The 14,327-nt window shown below is 38.5% G+C and overlaps 1 protein-coding gene across 2 annotated transcripts in view; it reads left to right on the forward strand.

Annotated features, from left to right (window-relative positions):
- The window catches only part of myh9b (myosin, heavy chain 9b, non-muscle), a 39,730-nt gene that overhangs the window by 18,166 nt on the left and 7,237 nt on the right, over positions 1-14,327 (forward strand). For both annotated transcript variants that reach the window (XM_057860727.1, XM_057860728.1), the window contains 22 exons: positions 895-990; positions 1,226-1,497; positions 2,057-2,230; positions 3,071-3,244; positions 3,334-3,448; positions 4,736-4,923; positions 6,589-6,710; positions 6,793-6,862; positions 6,941-7,101; positions 7,213-7,321; positions 9,072-9,203; positions 9,298-9,504; positions 9,587-9,724; positions 9,794-9,917; positions 10,002-10,173; positions 10,264-10,476; positions 12,413-12,557; positions 12,653-12,859; positions 12,993-13,097; positions 13,455-13,607; positions 13,751-13,999; positions 14,068-14,280. In XM_057860727.1, the coding sequence (XP_057716710.1) occupies positions 895-990; positions 1,226-1,497; positions 2,057-2,230; positions 3,071-3,244; positions 3,334-3,448; positions 4,736-4,923; positions 6,589-6,710; positions 6,793-6,862; positions 6,941-7,101; positions 7,213-7,321; positions 9,072-9,203; positions 9,298-9,504; positions 9,587-9,724; positions 9,794-9,917; positions 10,002-10,173; positions 10,264-10,476; positions 12,413-12,557; positions 12,653-12,859; positions 12,993-13,097; positions 13,455-13,607; positions 13,751-13,999; positions 14,068-14,280 (3,539 nt within the window). The remainder of the gene's footprint in view (positions 1-894; positions 991-1,225; positions 1,498-2,056; positions 2,231-3,070; positions 3,245-3,333; positions 3,449-4,735; positions 4,924-6,588; positions 6,711-6,792; positions 6,863-6,940; positions 7,102-7,212; positions 7,322-9,071; positions 9,204-9,297; positions 9,505-9,586; positions 9,725-9,793; positions 9,918-10,001; positions 10,174-10,263; positions 10,477-12,412; positions 12,558-12,652; positions 12,860-12,992; positions 13,098-13,454; positions 13,608-13,750; positions 14,000-14,067; positions 14,281-14,327) is intronic.

The following is a 14,327-nucleotide window of genomic DNA, read 5'->3' on the forward strand; positions in this document are numbered from 1 at the left end:
ACAATAATGTATAATTTGTGATTCAATTCTAATTCTAAGATGAATAAACATGGCATTTAAGTAGTATTATGGCAGTGTAAACTTTTTTTTGGGTCACCCTGTAGGGGGAGAGAAAAAATATGAAAAATGTTTTGCACTTAATATTCTTTTTTTTTTTTTTTTTTTTTTTAAACCCTTTATATAGTGAAATGATTAATTTTGGTAATAATGATTAAAAAAAAAAAAAAACACTAAAGACCATCCCACAGTCCAAGACATGATTTTAAATCATGCAGCCCATAATATAAACATTTGGTGTACAAGTGACCCATAAAGTCTTGTTCTCTATACGTAACACTAGATCTTAGTTTGTAAAGATATACTGTAAATATATTTTTAACATTATGAAATACAAAATTACGCATTGACAAATGTTAATAAAAGAAGAAAAAAAACTAAAATGAATAAAAACGGATATACTCAGTAAATATTAAGTTTTTTTTTTTTTGTGTTTGTGTGTGTAAAATTTCATAGTACAGTATTTAACTCCTTGCTGGACATCAGCAAGGATTCATTTAAACTGGGAGGACTGGCTATGAATGCTAATTTTTCAGTGCCATTGATTCGTTTGTTCACCCTTCCAGTCAAAATTAATTGGACGTCTAGCGCTGTCAATTGCAACCAATGAGTTCAGTAAGTGCTCTAGAAAGGGTTAAACTTTTTAAAAATTTTTAGTTGTCTTTTTTTTTAGTCTCGTTAAAGCAGGTGGGATATATATATATATATATATATATATATATTTTTTTTTTAATTGTAAATGTTTTTGTGAGAAAATCAGAGATATTAATTTTAGACCATATCACCCAGCCTTGTGTTTAGTTATTGGGAACTTAGTGTTATGTTCTTTTTGTGAAGGCATGTTGAAGGTGGTGGCTTCTGTAATGCAGCTGGGCAACATGAGCTTCAAAAAGGAGCGTCATACCGATCAGGCCTCTATGCCTGACAACACAGGTAGAGTTGTTCCTGCTCTCTCTGGTAATAGGACTTAAAAAAACTAATATATTAACTAACTTTTAAACTTAGATTGTGATCACACTCCTCTATCTTTAAACTCTTAATGACTACTTTCCTCCAATTTGTCACTGTTTTCTTTCAAAATGCATTTAAGATTAGCATTTTTACAGTATTCCGCCAAAGCCTCTTTTCACGCATATTCTATTGTCTCTTCACCTGCTCCATCTTCCAGCTGCTCAGAAGGTCTGCCACCTCATGGGTATGAATGTAACAGACTTGACAAGGGCCATCCTAACACCCAGGATAAAGGTGGGTCGAGACTATGTCCAAAAGGCCCAGACCCAGGAGCAAGCAGAATTTGCTGTGGAGGCCTTGGCTAAAGCCACATATGAAAGAATGTTCCGCTGGTTAGTTATGAGGATCAACAAAGCCCTAGACAAAACCAAGAGACAAGGAGCCTCCTTCATCGGCATCTTGGATATTGCTGGCTTTGAGATCTTTGAGGTAAGCCAAAAATGTTGATCAGCAGTGTCAAACTCCTCTTCGATGCGGGCCACGTCGTAGTTTTTGACCAATCGTTCAGGGCCATTCTGACCTATAAATTGTCCAAATCCTTTTTTGTTCTCTTAATTGCAAATATATGCCAAATTTATTTTTATTTAAATGTTTAAACAAATATATAATTTCTGTTAATCATATAAGTGCTTCCTTTTTAGTTTTCATTTATTGCCTATTTTTCTTTAAAAAAAAAAAAAAAAAAAAAAAAAAAAGTTAATTGCAAATATTCATTTTTGAAAAGGTAAAAACAATACTTATATTTTGGAAATAAAAAGTATATTTTTCAATGGGGAAAAAATGGTAAATACTATAACAGGAAGTGAATTAATTTTTTTCATTTGGCAAAAAAAGAAATCAAACCACATGATTTATTTCGTGGGCCACATCAAATGACATGGGGGGCCGGATCTGGGCCCTGGGCTGCGAGTTTGACACCTGTCATGTAGATAATACGCCTGTCAAACATAGTGGACGCAATTCAGTGTTCTTATTTGTTTTCTTACAGCTAAACTCATTCGAGCAGTTGTGCATCAACTACACCAACGAGAAGCTGCAGCAGCTCTTCAACCACACCATGTTTATCCTGGAGCAAGAGGAGTACCAAAGGGAAGGCATAGAGTGGAGCTTCATTGACTTCGGACTCGATCTGCAGCCTTGCATCGAACTCATTGAGAAACCTGTGAGTTGCTGGTGGGATTTTGTGTCCTTCAGCAGTTAGTACCGTAATTTTCTAGTCATATGGCTCAGTCCAGTGCGACTTATTTGTTGATTTGGGTTTATAGGTAACACTTTATTTGACAGCGGCGTCATAAGACATGGACATTAATTAATGCTTATGACAGATGTCATTAGGTTTCATCCGGCAAATTATGTCACTAACTCCATTTATGGCCAGCTCGGATCTTTAACATAAATTCAAAAGTGAGATAATTTGCCAGATGACACAAAATGACATCTGTCATAAGTATTCATTAATGCTCATGGCAGTGGCAGTGGCAGTCTGATGGCGCCACTGCAAATAGTGTTACCAAAATTCCATTCCTAGCAATTACTGAAACAACTTCTAGAACAGTAACTGAAGAAATAATTAGCACAGGACATGAATTTTTATTATTTCCATCTGTAGCACTGCAATGCATGCTAGGAGACATGTTGGATGACAACAGTGTTAACAGCAGGTGGCAGCAGAGGTTGTCTCCCCCAAGAGAACAGTGATGGCCAAATGAAGCTTCTTGAAGCGATAAAGCTTTGCAGCCAATTGGTTCCAATCTTAATGGTGGTTCATTTGGTCTTATGATGCCGCCATTAAATAAAGAGTTACCGGTTGATATCCTTTGGTGTAAATATCCCATAATACAGTGAAGTCACCTGTGGCTTATAGTCCAGTGCGGCTTATCTATGACCAAATGCCGTTTTCGCGTCAAATTTGGTGGCTGATGGCTTATAGTCAGGTGCCCCTTATACTGCAAAAATTATGGTAATTAATACACTAATTGCCACATTTTACCATTGTTTGCAGGCCAGCCCTCCTGGTATTCTTGCTCTGCTAGATGAGGAGTGCTGGTTTCCCAAAGCTACAGACAAAAGCTTTGTCGAGAAAGTTCTGCAGGAGCAAGGCACCCATCCTAAATTCTTCAAACCAAAGAAACTGAAGGATGAAGCAGATTTCTGTATTATCCATTATGCTGGCAAGGTGGGCAAATAGATACTTCTTTAGGTGTTTTCATTATTACTTGATGTCAATACTCAGTAAATGCTGACGCCATTCTCGTCATTCATTAGGTTGACTATAAAGCAGATGAGTGGCTGATGAAGAACATGGACCCTTTGAATGACAATGTTGCCTCACTGCTCAACCAGTCAACAGACAAATTTGTTTCTGAACTCTGGAAGGACGGTAAGTCTGGAGGGAAAAAGTTCTGTTTTGAATGTCAACATTGTTTGTACTCCTGCCTTATAACACAACTACCAGACATTTAAACATTTTAGATACCCCATATACCTTTAGAGCTGGGCAATCCGGAAAAAAAAAACAAAAAACGTATTTTTATTTTTTTTCCCTTTCATTTGATCTAGATTATTTTTTATTTTTTTAAATGGTAGTTTGAAAGAATCTGCAATAAAAACAAACTAAAGAGTAGATGAGCATTTTACTAACATGAATTAAATATAACTATACTCTGCCTCTGGCAAATATAGATGTCTTTTATTGTGAATGGCACTGATAGTTAATACACTATTTTATTGTCTGTTTCATTTCACTGTGGTTTCTTTTTCTTTACTGTCTGTGCGTACCTTTGTTTTGACCTTTTCTTTAAATCCTATCTTTCCTCTGTTTGGCTCCATTATGTATGTTACATTTGACCCAAATGTCTTTGCTGGCACTCAGAGGTTCAAAATTCTCAGAGAGCCTATTTTTATCAGCGTTTTCCTATACTACACTCTGACTCAGGTGACAAAGTTTCTTTATGTGGTGGTCTTTTCCTGCCATTCCTACTGTTTTTCACGTAATTACTTTGTTTGCTTCATCGGTTTTTCCTCAGTGAGTAAAACCTGCTTTGGTCTAAAAGCTCATGTTTAAATGACATCAGTAAAAAATGTTCAAGCTTTGACTGTGCTCGACTACTTTTAAACCTACCACCTTTTGCTCCATTGAACTCTTCCTTTCCCTCTCCAATGTAATAGTGTGGTATGGGACTCCTGGTGGTGGTCATGGGTACTGCAGAAATGGGTATATGCTGCATGGGTTTGGTTTTTCTTCCCTTTGTCGGGCCCTCACAAAAAATATATGCCCACTGTAACAAGTTTGTCACTATTCCAATGCACATATACATCTACTAAACTGCCACACATCGTTTTCACACCAAACTACTGCGTGAACAGTTGACATTCACCCACTGCACTGTTTTACCCTCCCCATTGGTTTGTGATTATAATCTTTTCACCCCTCACTGGATTGTACTTCCCCTCAGTTTCAGTCTGCATCCCATCTATTGTGTGGTGTTATTGTTTCTAGTTCTCTATCCACTACTTTCTCTGGGTGGTTTTCTACCCTGTGGAAGTGGATGGTGCATTTTGTCATTGTCATGCATTTTTTGCAATTTTGCCCGTCACCATTCATCTGATTAAATTGAACCGTTTTAAGTAACAAATTGATGCGTTTCTCTGCTGCCGTCTTTTGTAGTTGACCGCATCGTAGGCCTGGATAAGGTGTCCGGCATGTCAGAGATGCCAGGTGCTTTTAAGACCCGCAAGGGCATGTTCCGCACTGTGGGCCAGCTCTACAAAGAGCAACTTTCCAAGCTCATGGCCACTCTAAGGAACACGAATCCAAACTTTGTCCGCTGCATCATCCCCAACCATGAGAAAAAGGTATCACAGAAACACACTTGAACGTAAGCCACTATCAAAGTAAGATCGTTAAGGAAGAATTGGTTGATTGTCACAATTTTTACGCTTTCATGAATACGCAACTTTGCATAAGCACGTATTAGAATAGTCATTTATAAGGCTGGAACGATGCAGTTTTGTCATTATCCGATCCATATCCTGATACCTGTTTGGCCATCCGATACGTATTTCGATACTTCAACTATGGCATCATATTACCTTTTAAAATTCATAAAAACACATAGGCATACATCTCCGTTTAAACTAGAAGCCGTTTGACATTTATTCTTTTTTTTTTTTTACATAGAAAAGTTGCATTAACAGTTCCTGTGCAAGATCCGATACCGAAAAAAAATAAGTTTTAAACATTAGTCAAAGTTTTCTTTTATCCCAGACAATAGTAGGTGATTTACTTACCTGAAATGTTTCAGCGAACACTTCCACCTTTGTCAGAGGGTCACTGGTGTTGGTGTGAGGCGTCTTTATTAGCTGATGGATGAAGGCGTGACTCACCTGTCAGATTGACAGGCGAGTCACGCCCTCTGCTGACCATTCACTCTTCCAGGATGCTTGTCCAGGTTGTAGAGCGCATGTACGCCCTCTCATCCCTGGAGATCAGGGGTAGCCAACTCCGGTCCTCGAGGGCCCCTATGCAGCTTGTTTTCCATGTCCCTCTCCTTTTAAAACACCTGAATCAAATGATCAGCTCATCAGTAAGCTCTGCAGGAGCCTGATAACGATCCTGATTATTTAAGTCAGGCTCTCTAGTTTATTGGCTTGTGGGAGGCGCTGTGTTGCCGCAGCACATTAGAACTATCTAAAGTACCGATATAAAGTATCGATACTCAGACCGTGACATAAAGGATCGCGATATATCACCAGATGATGTTTTTTCCCAGCTCTAGTCATTTATTACTAGAAAACTTAATATATTGGATTAAATACTCTTTTCATTTGTCAACTCCTTTTACTTTTTAAGACTAATTATCAAAGACATTGACAATTTGGCACTTTGTGACAACCATCTGCATTGTGCAGTTGATATGGGTTATCCAACACCAAATGAAAATAGGTCCAGACCAGAACTAAACATTTTTCCCTTAACTATTCTGTCTGAATGACTGACGTAGAATCTGTGCTCTGAAAATATGCAGAGGTGGTGTGCCCACTGCCTACACACTACACTGCTCACACTGAGTTTTTTTTTTTTTTTTTTGTTAAATCCAATTTATACAATGTGCACAAGTGAGGCTGCTGTAAAACAATTTCACTGTGCCCTGTACAGTGTCAATAAAAAAAGGTTTGAATCCCTTGAACAGTTGATGGTGTGACAACCATCTCTATCCTAACTGGAACAACCAAACCAAACTCGTGTTTCTGGCTGAAAGACTGTAGCCTTAACGGTAACACTTTCCTAGCTAGGAACTTATTCTGTAAAAGCTCATAAAAAGAATAGAAATTTACCTTAAATTGCCTGTTCTTTAAGTTGATGTGATAATCTGCAATAAAGACAATGTGGTTTTATTTAGTTTTTTAACAGGAACCATTCTGATCATTTCAATACCGATATATCCTAACACTGCCTTCCACTGGTCGAGTTATAGCGTGCGTGACAACCAACCCTGTCTTTCATTTCACCTACTGTAGGCAGGAAAACTAGAACCTCATCTGGTTCTGGAACAGTTAAGATGTAATGGTGTTCTGGAGGGCATTCGTATCTGCAGACAAGGCTTTCCCAATCGAATCGTCTTCCAGGAGTTCAGACAGAGGTAGTCAAATATTAAGCCCTTGATTTTCAGTTCTAGTGTGTGGGTTCCAGTAGATACTAAATGTTATCTGCTCTTTTCTCAGGTATGAAATCCTTACTCCGAATGCTATTCCCAAAGGCTTCATGGATGGAAAGCAGGCTTGTGTGCTTATGGTAAGAGTTTCTAATTTTCTGTTTCATCTTCTGTCAAGCCATGCCACCCAAAAAAAATGAATGTGCTTTTCCTGTCAGATCAAAAGTCTGGAGCTCGATCCTAATCTTTACCGCATTGGACAAAGTAAAGTTTTCTTCAGAGCTGGTGTTCTTGCTCACCTGGAAGAAGAGAGGGACATGAAAATCACAGACATCATTATTAGTTTTCAGGCTTGGTGCAGAGGCCATTTGGCGCGCAGGTAAATATAATTGTGCTTCAGTACACTCCCTACACATGTACGATTTAGCAAAAGAAGTATGTCTGAAAGTAAAGCATATTATTTTGTAGATTGACTTTAATTCTTTTGCAGAGCTTTTGCCAAGCGACAACAGCAACTGACTGCAATGAAGGTGATCCAGAGGAATTGTGCTGCCTATCTCAAACTCCGAAACTGGCAGTGGTGGAGGCTATTCACCAAGGTAAAAATCAGGCCTCTGATTCCTCGCTGTAATTTGTGAGGTTGCTTTGCAAAGTTAAGCTCACAGCCTATAAAAATCGCAATGTTTTTCCTATCCGACTTTTTCAACACGCCGCACAGCTCACACACTTTGACCGATACACCATTCCATTCCATTGAAAATCACGCGATGCAGCCTCTGAAGATTTTGTCCCTAACATTAATGTTTAGGCTCAAAACTTTTTTTCCAATTTTTCAAAATGCTACTTGCCCTAGTATTTGTCAAATTCTGCAAAATTTGACAGAAACCTCCCCATACATTTTTAATAACCCCATTCATTTACAATGGCACATTTAAAGCAACACTAGGTAACTGTTCAACCTTTATAAAATATTTTCATAGTGTTTGTGATGATACATTGACTGACAACTAGTTGAATGATACTTCTTGATATATCTTGAAGGGTCTGTATCTCTTTCACCGGCACTAATTACCTTTGAGGAGTGGCATGAACCCTGCCACACAAAAAAAACTACAAATGTGCTGACTGCTTTACGGCATACATCATTTTCCCCATTCAGTATAGAGACGGTAGTCGATGCGAAAGCTTCCACGCGAATTCTGCAAAGATGGCAGAGCAACAAAAGAGTTTTTGTCTCTGGATTAACCAAAAACGAACTCGTCAGGGTTGGGGGGTTAGCCACACTGTTGCTAACCGCGTTATATGCTATTGTTTAGCCACAACTGGATTCATTACCATATTACTGTTCATTCTTCACACAGCCGCTGGAAACAGAAATGTTGTTTAATCCATCTGCAGGTGACCGGGAGATCATGATTTTCCGACACTGTGGGGGTATGCACTGGTCCTCATGGGAACGTCTTCCTTAAGGCATTTTGCCGCTTTTGTCCACCGGCGTCGCTAAAATTGACCAAAACTGCAAAGTTACCTAGTGTTGCTTTAATACCCAATAAGTTTTCCATTCACTACATATGATTTTTAATTTAAGAAAGTGCTAAACATTAACCGTTTTAAATGGAGTGCTTATTTCTCTCAACGATACAATAAAATTTACACGGAATGAATTCCACATTTTCTGGAAACAACGTGTCTTTAGAAATAAGACTTCTTTTAACCAATATACTTTTTTTTTCCACATTTCTGTACTATTTCGCATGTTTGTAGTGTTAACGCTGTACTTAATCATGGTTTTACATGTTCTGCATATGAAAAACACGTTAGCTAATTAGCTTAGCGCTTGGCGCTAACTATTAACATCTCAAAAACAACAACAGTAAAGGCTTTTAAAAAGGAGTAAATCTCTCTCTCTCAGTAACAGGCAGCATCCATCATAACGTGCGTGTGCCCGGGCGGCAGACGTGTCTTGAATTTGTTCTGCTACGAGCGGATGCCATAAAGTTATGAGGGAAAATCGTTTTTGAACCCTCATGAATCGTAATCGAATCGTCACGTGTCGAATCACGATGCATGTAATAATCGATTTTTATGGAACTCCTCTACTGTCAATCACACCCAGTGAGCTCTGAAAGTAGCATGTTGAGGGTTACTTATTTTGAGCAGTACAAATTGGATGTATAGCGCCATCAATGTCAGTCAATGAGTTAACTAGTGACATGCAAATGCTTCCAAATTTATATGAAGATACTAAAAATGAGGAAAGCATCCCCACATAATTACTCCAGGAAATGCATTTTAAAAAAATCTTTAATATGTTGCATGAGCTTTTTACAATTATAATTTTGTCCTCAGGTGAAGCCCTTGCTTCAAGTAAGCAGACAAGAAGAGGAAATGCAGGCCAAAGATGATGAGTTGAACAAAGTGAAGGAGAAGCAGATGTATACTCAACAACAGCTGCAGGAACTGGAAGACCAACATCAGCAGGTACAATCAAAAGATTGGCAATTGGAAAATTGTGTGACAAGTGAAAATACACCTTGGCCACAATGCTTAAATGCTGTACCCACTGCTCGTGTAGCTGAATGCCGAGAAAATGGCCCTGCAAGAACAGCTTCAGGCAGAAACAGAACTGTGTGCCGAGGCTGAAGAGATGAGAGCTCGCCTGGCTGCCAGGAAGCAAGAACTTGAGGAGATCCTCCACGACCTGGAAGCTCGTGTGGAGGAGGAGGAAGAGCGTGCTTCTCAGCTGTCAACTGAAAAAAAGAAGATGCAACAAAACATTTCTGTAAGTTGTGAGATGCTCACTCCCGAAACGGCCTCATGGCTTGTAGCTTTTTAGTGTCTAATTCAATTTTATCTGGAAACAGGACTTGGAGCAACAGCTGGATGAAGAAGAGGGCGCTAGACAGAAGCTGCAACTGGAAAAGGTTACACTAGAGGCCAAAATGAAGAAGTTTGAAGATGATGTAATGGTCCTAGATGATCAGAACGCCAAACTTATCAAGGTTTGAATGAATTTTTGATGAGAGCAGAATAGAATATATCATGTACTTAAAAAAAATATATGAATTTAGGAGAAAAAGTTGATGGAGGAGAGAATATCGGAGTTCACTACCAACCTTGCAGAAGAGGAAGAGAAATCGAAGAGCTTACAGAAACTAAAAACTAAACATGAGGCCATGATCACAGATCTCGAAGGTAGACTGAAATATTTTAACTTCAGTTTTGGTTCAAAGTACTTATTCCCTCTTAACAAATTCATATGTGTAAATATCTTTTCAGACCGACTCCGCAGGGAGGAGAAGCAACGGCAGGAGCTGGAAAAGAACAGACGCAAGCTTGAGGGGGACTTCACCGACGTACACGACCAAATTGCTGAACTGCAGGCCCAGATTGCTGAGCTCCGTGCCCAATTAGCCAAAAAGGAGGAAGAGCTTCAAGCTGCTCTAGCCAGGTGTTTACTGATGATGTGGTTCAGCATTTTTAGAAATGTTTGAGAAATTGTGTATGCCAATCTTCAAAATTATTGCACTTGTCATTTTAGGATTGAGGAGGAAGCAGCACAAAAGAATATGGCTCAGAAAAAAATCAGAGAAATGGATGCTCAGATATCCGAACTCCAAGATGATCTAGAGATGGAGCGACAGTCCCGGGCCAAAGCAGAGAAACATCGTCGGGACCTTGGAGAAGAACTTGAGGCTCTCAAGACTGAGCTGGAGGACACACTTGACTCCACTGCTGCACAACAAGAACTTAGGTAGTCCTGTTCATATTAAGTTATCCTAATAAATAAGAAAACATTAACAAGAATACATTATGACTACAGGCGTGCAAAATTTCCGATTCTTAGATTATTTGCGATTCAGCTGTGGAACATACGAGAACGAGTCACAAACATCCAAATTCTTATTATTTAATTATACCAGGTTAAGCGGAACTAAAACATAGTCAGCGCAGTCTTCGGGGCCGACTTATGCCACTAGATTTAAAAAAAAAAAAAAAAAAAAAAAAAACACACACACACAAAAAAAAAACAGTAATACCTGACTGCGGCCGATAGCCGCTACAAACAACGCCCAGTGCTAGTTGCTACAAACGTATGGCCACATAATGCTACGGTAGATATCACGCACGCACGCACGCACACACATACGTATGTGTGTATATATATATATATGTATGTGTGTGTATATATAGTGTGTGTGTATGTGTGTGTATATATATATATATATATATGTATGTGTGTGTATATATAGTGTGTGTGTATGTGTGTGTATATATATATATATATATATATATATGTGTATATATATATATGTGTATATATGTGTGTGTGTATATGTGTATATGTGTATGTATGTGTATATATGTGTGTGTGTATATGTGTATATGTGTATGTATGTGTATATATGTGTGTGTGTATATATGTATATGTATATATGTGTATATATATGTGTATATGTGTATATATGTATGTGTATGTATATGTGTATATATGTATGTGTATATGTGTATATATGTATGTGTATGTGTATATATGTATGTGTATGTGTATATGTGTATATATGTATGTGTATATGTGTATGTGTATGTGTATGTGTGTATATGTGTATATGTGTATATATAGTGTGTGTGTATGTGTATAAAACTAGATGCGAAATGATAGACTTGCCGGCGTTAGTAAACAGCCGCCATCTTAAAGCAGTAGACTTTTCTGGAAGGCTCTGTTTAAAACTTTCACATGTCAAAAGTTGACAGAAGGGAAATTATGGAATAACAGGAGCAATTTTAACAACTTTAACGGTTGATTCACATCATTAAATTAATTGAATATGGTTTAAAGCTGCTGATACAGAACTGGGACTTGAGTATTTTATTTATTTATTTATTTATTTTTTACTGTTAACCTGATACTGAAATAGTAGTTTGGTTTAGCCCGAGAGGATTTTTGAACACTTTTGGAAATAATATACAAAACATTAAAAGCGGGGGCGGGTGGGTGCATCAATAATCGAATCGTAGCCTCTGAATCGTAATCTAATCGTTAGGTGCCCCAAGATTCCCACCTCTAATTATGACATTACCATTAAATTAGAACAGGTTTACGATAGTCTCAATAGAATACATCCATTTTTATTGTCAGGTTATTGTGTAAAAACAAGAACTCATTACATTCAAGAACACTAGATGTATTAAACACAAAGTTAAATCGAGTACAGAAAGCAACATTAACATCTTGTTAATGCCATAGCGTATGCACTTTCCAAATTTGCAGAGTTTATGTACCCACTGCCTGCAATACAGCACCGCACAGTTGCACACTGTTGTGCTTAACTGGCTTTATTTTCTAGTTTTTTTTGTTTGTTTGTTTTGTTATTTTAATCTGTTCATACAATGTACACATCAGATAGCAGTTTTAAAACCATTTCATTATGCCCATGTACACTGACCAAAAAAAACATTTAGATCCTTTGAACTGTTAAAGGTGTGATAACCAACAACAACCCGTGTTAGTAACTGGGCATCTCGGGACTGTTGCTTTATCTTCCTGCTTTTTTGAAAAGTAACACTTTCATAAATCGTTTTATTGTGTAAAAGCCAATTTATATTGTTGTTTCATTGTCATTATTACTGTGACATTAATAAATCCTTTGTTTTACAATTTAAGTTTCAACTTTGCTTTGCCTGCGCAGAACCAAGCGCGAGACAGAAGTAGCGCAGCTCAAGAGGGCCCTGGAAGATGAGGCCAAAGCGCACGAACAGCAGATGGTTGACATGAGACAGAAACATGGTCAAGCCTTTGATGAATTAAATGAGCAGCTGGAGCAGGCGAAGCGGGTATTGTAACATTTTTAGCTTCAAATTTCAACTTTTTAAAAATCTTTTTTGGGGCAATCGAATTACAATTTATTTCTGCATTACCTGTCCTGCAGAATAAAGTGTCCATGGAGAAGGCCAAACAGGCTCTGGAATCTGAAAGGAATGAGCTGACCATTGAGCTTCAGAGCTTAATGCAGGGGAAAGGAGATTCAGAACATCGCAGGAAAAAGGCTGAAGCCCAGGTTCAAGAGTTGCAGCTCAAATTTTCCGAGAGTGAGCGTCAGAGGTTGGAGCTAAGTGAGAAATCTGCAAAAATGCAGGTATGTTTGAGTGATTCCACTCTGTGCTCTTATTGTAAATGATTAGCTATATGCCCTATACTTCCAGGATATGCTTATAAACCTGAGTTATTTTAGGAATTAAAACAATATACTTGTTTGTCGCTATCCACAGGCAGAACTGGAAAATGTCAACGCGCTCCTGAATGATGTGGAGTCAAAGTCCATTAAAGCAACCAAAGATCACTCCACACTGGAGTCTCAGTTCCAGGATGTTCAGGTATACTTCCATTTTGTTTTTTTGTTTTTTTTAAAATTGACTTAGAAATATTTCAACCCCCCCTATGAATTTTAGTTTTTTGCACATGCTCATCAGATACTTTTGCTTAACTCTTAGCTGCCATTGACTGTGCTAGACATCCAATCTTTTTTTGACTAAGGGGTGAATGAGCTCTTCCCAGTCAAAAAGGGATTGGACGTTAAGCACCGCCAATCGCACTGAAACATGAGCATTCACAGGGATATATTAGATGTACTGTATATCATTGTCAATGGCAGGCAATGAGTTAGAAAGCTTGGTGGCCCACCAGGTTCATAAAATCATCTTATCTATAAAATGTTTTTTTGTTTACATCAGGAAGTACTTCAGGAAGAGACACGGCAGAAACTGTCAATGGGAACACGTCTGCGCCAACTGGAGGATGAGCAGAATAACTTGAGGGAACAGCTGGAGGAAGAAGAAGAAGCTAAAAGAAATGTGGAAAAGCAGCTTCAAATGGCTCACGCTCAGGTATGAAACAAGACTGATTGAACTTCTCTCATTTTGCTTCAATGAACCAAACAAAATATCAAGTCAAATCTACATTAGCAATCACTTTCTACGGTGAGCAATAACAGTTTGTACCTTTTATACTTATATTTTCTTGGTATTAGCTGGCAGAATTCAAGAAGAAACTTGAGCAGGATTCGACTTACTTGGAGAGTGCTGAAGAAGGAAAGAAGAGGCTGCAGAAAGACCTGGAGGCAACATGCCAGCGTCTGGAAGAGAAATGCTCTGCTTATGACAAAATGGACAAAACCAAGACCCGTCTCCAGCAAGAGTTAGACGACCTGCTCGTAGATCAGGACCACCTCAGACAAATAGTCTCCAACCTGGAGAAGAAGCAAAAGAAGTTTGACCAGGTGAGCATACAGTTGAAATGATCAGTCTGATGATTGAGCTCGAACAAACTACCCACCTTCCTATCCAGATGTTAGCAGAGGAGAAGAACATATCTGCACGTTACGCGGAGGAGCGAGATCGAGCTGAAGCTGAGGCCCGCGAGAAAGAGACTCGGGCTTTGTCTTTGGCCCGCGAGCTGGAATCTCTCATTGATCTGAAGGAGGATCTGGACCGCAACAATAAATTGCTTCGGGCTGAAATGGAGGATTTGGTGTCATCCAAGGATGACGTTGGAAAGAATGTATGATCAACTTTCATAGATAGCCCTTTTTCCCTTGAGATTTTGGA

Source organism: Corythoichthys intestinalis, chromosome 16, assembly GCF_030265065.1.
Source record: "Corythoichthys intestinalis isolate RoL2023-P3 chromosome 16, ASM3026506v1, whole genome shotgun sequence".
Lineage (NCBI taxonomy): Eukaryota > Metazoa > Chordata > Actinopteri > Syngnathiformes > Syngnathidae > Corythoichthys > Corythoichthys intestinalis.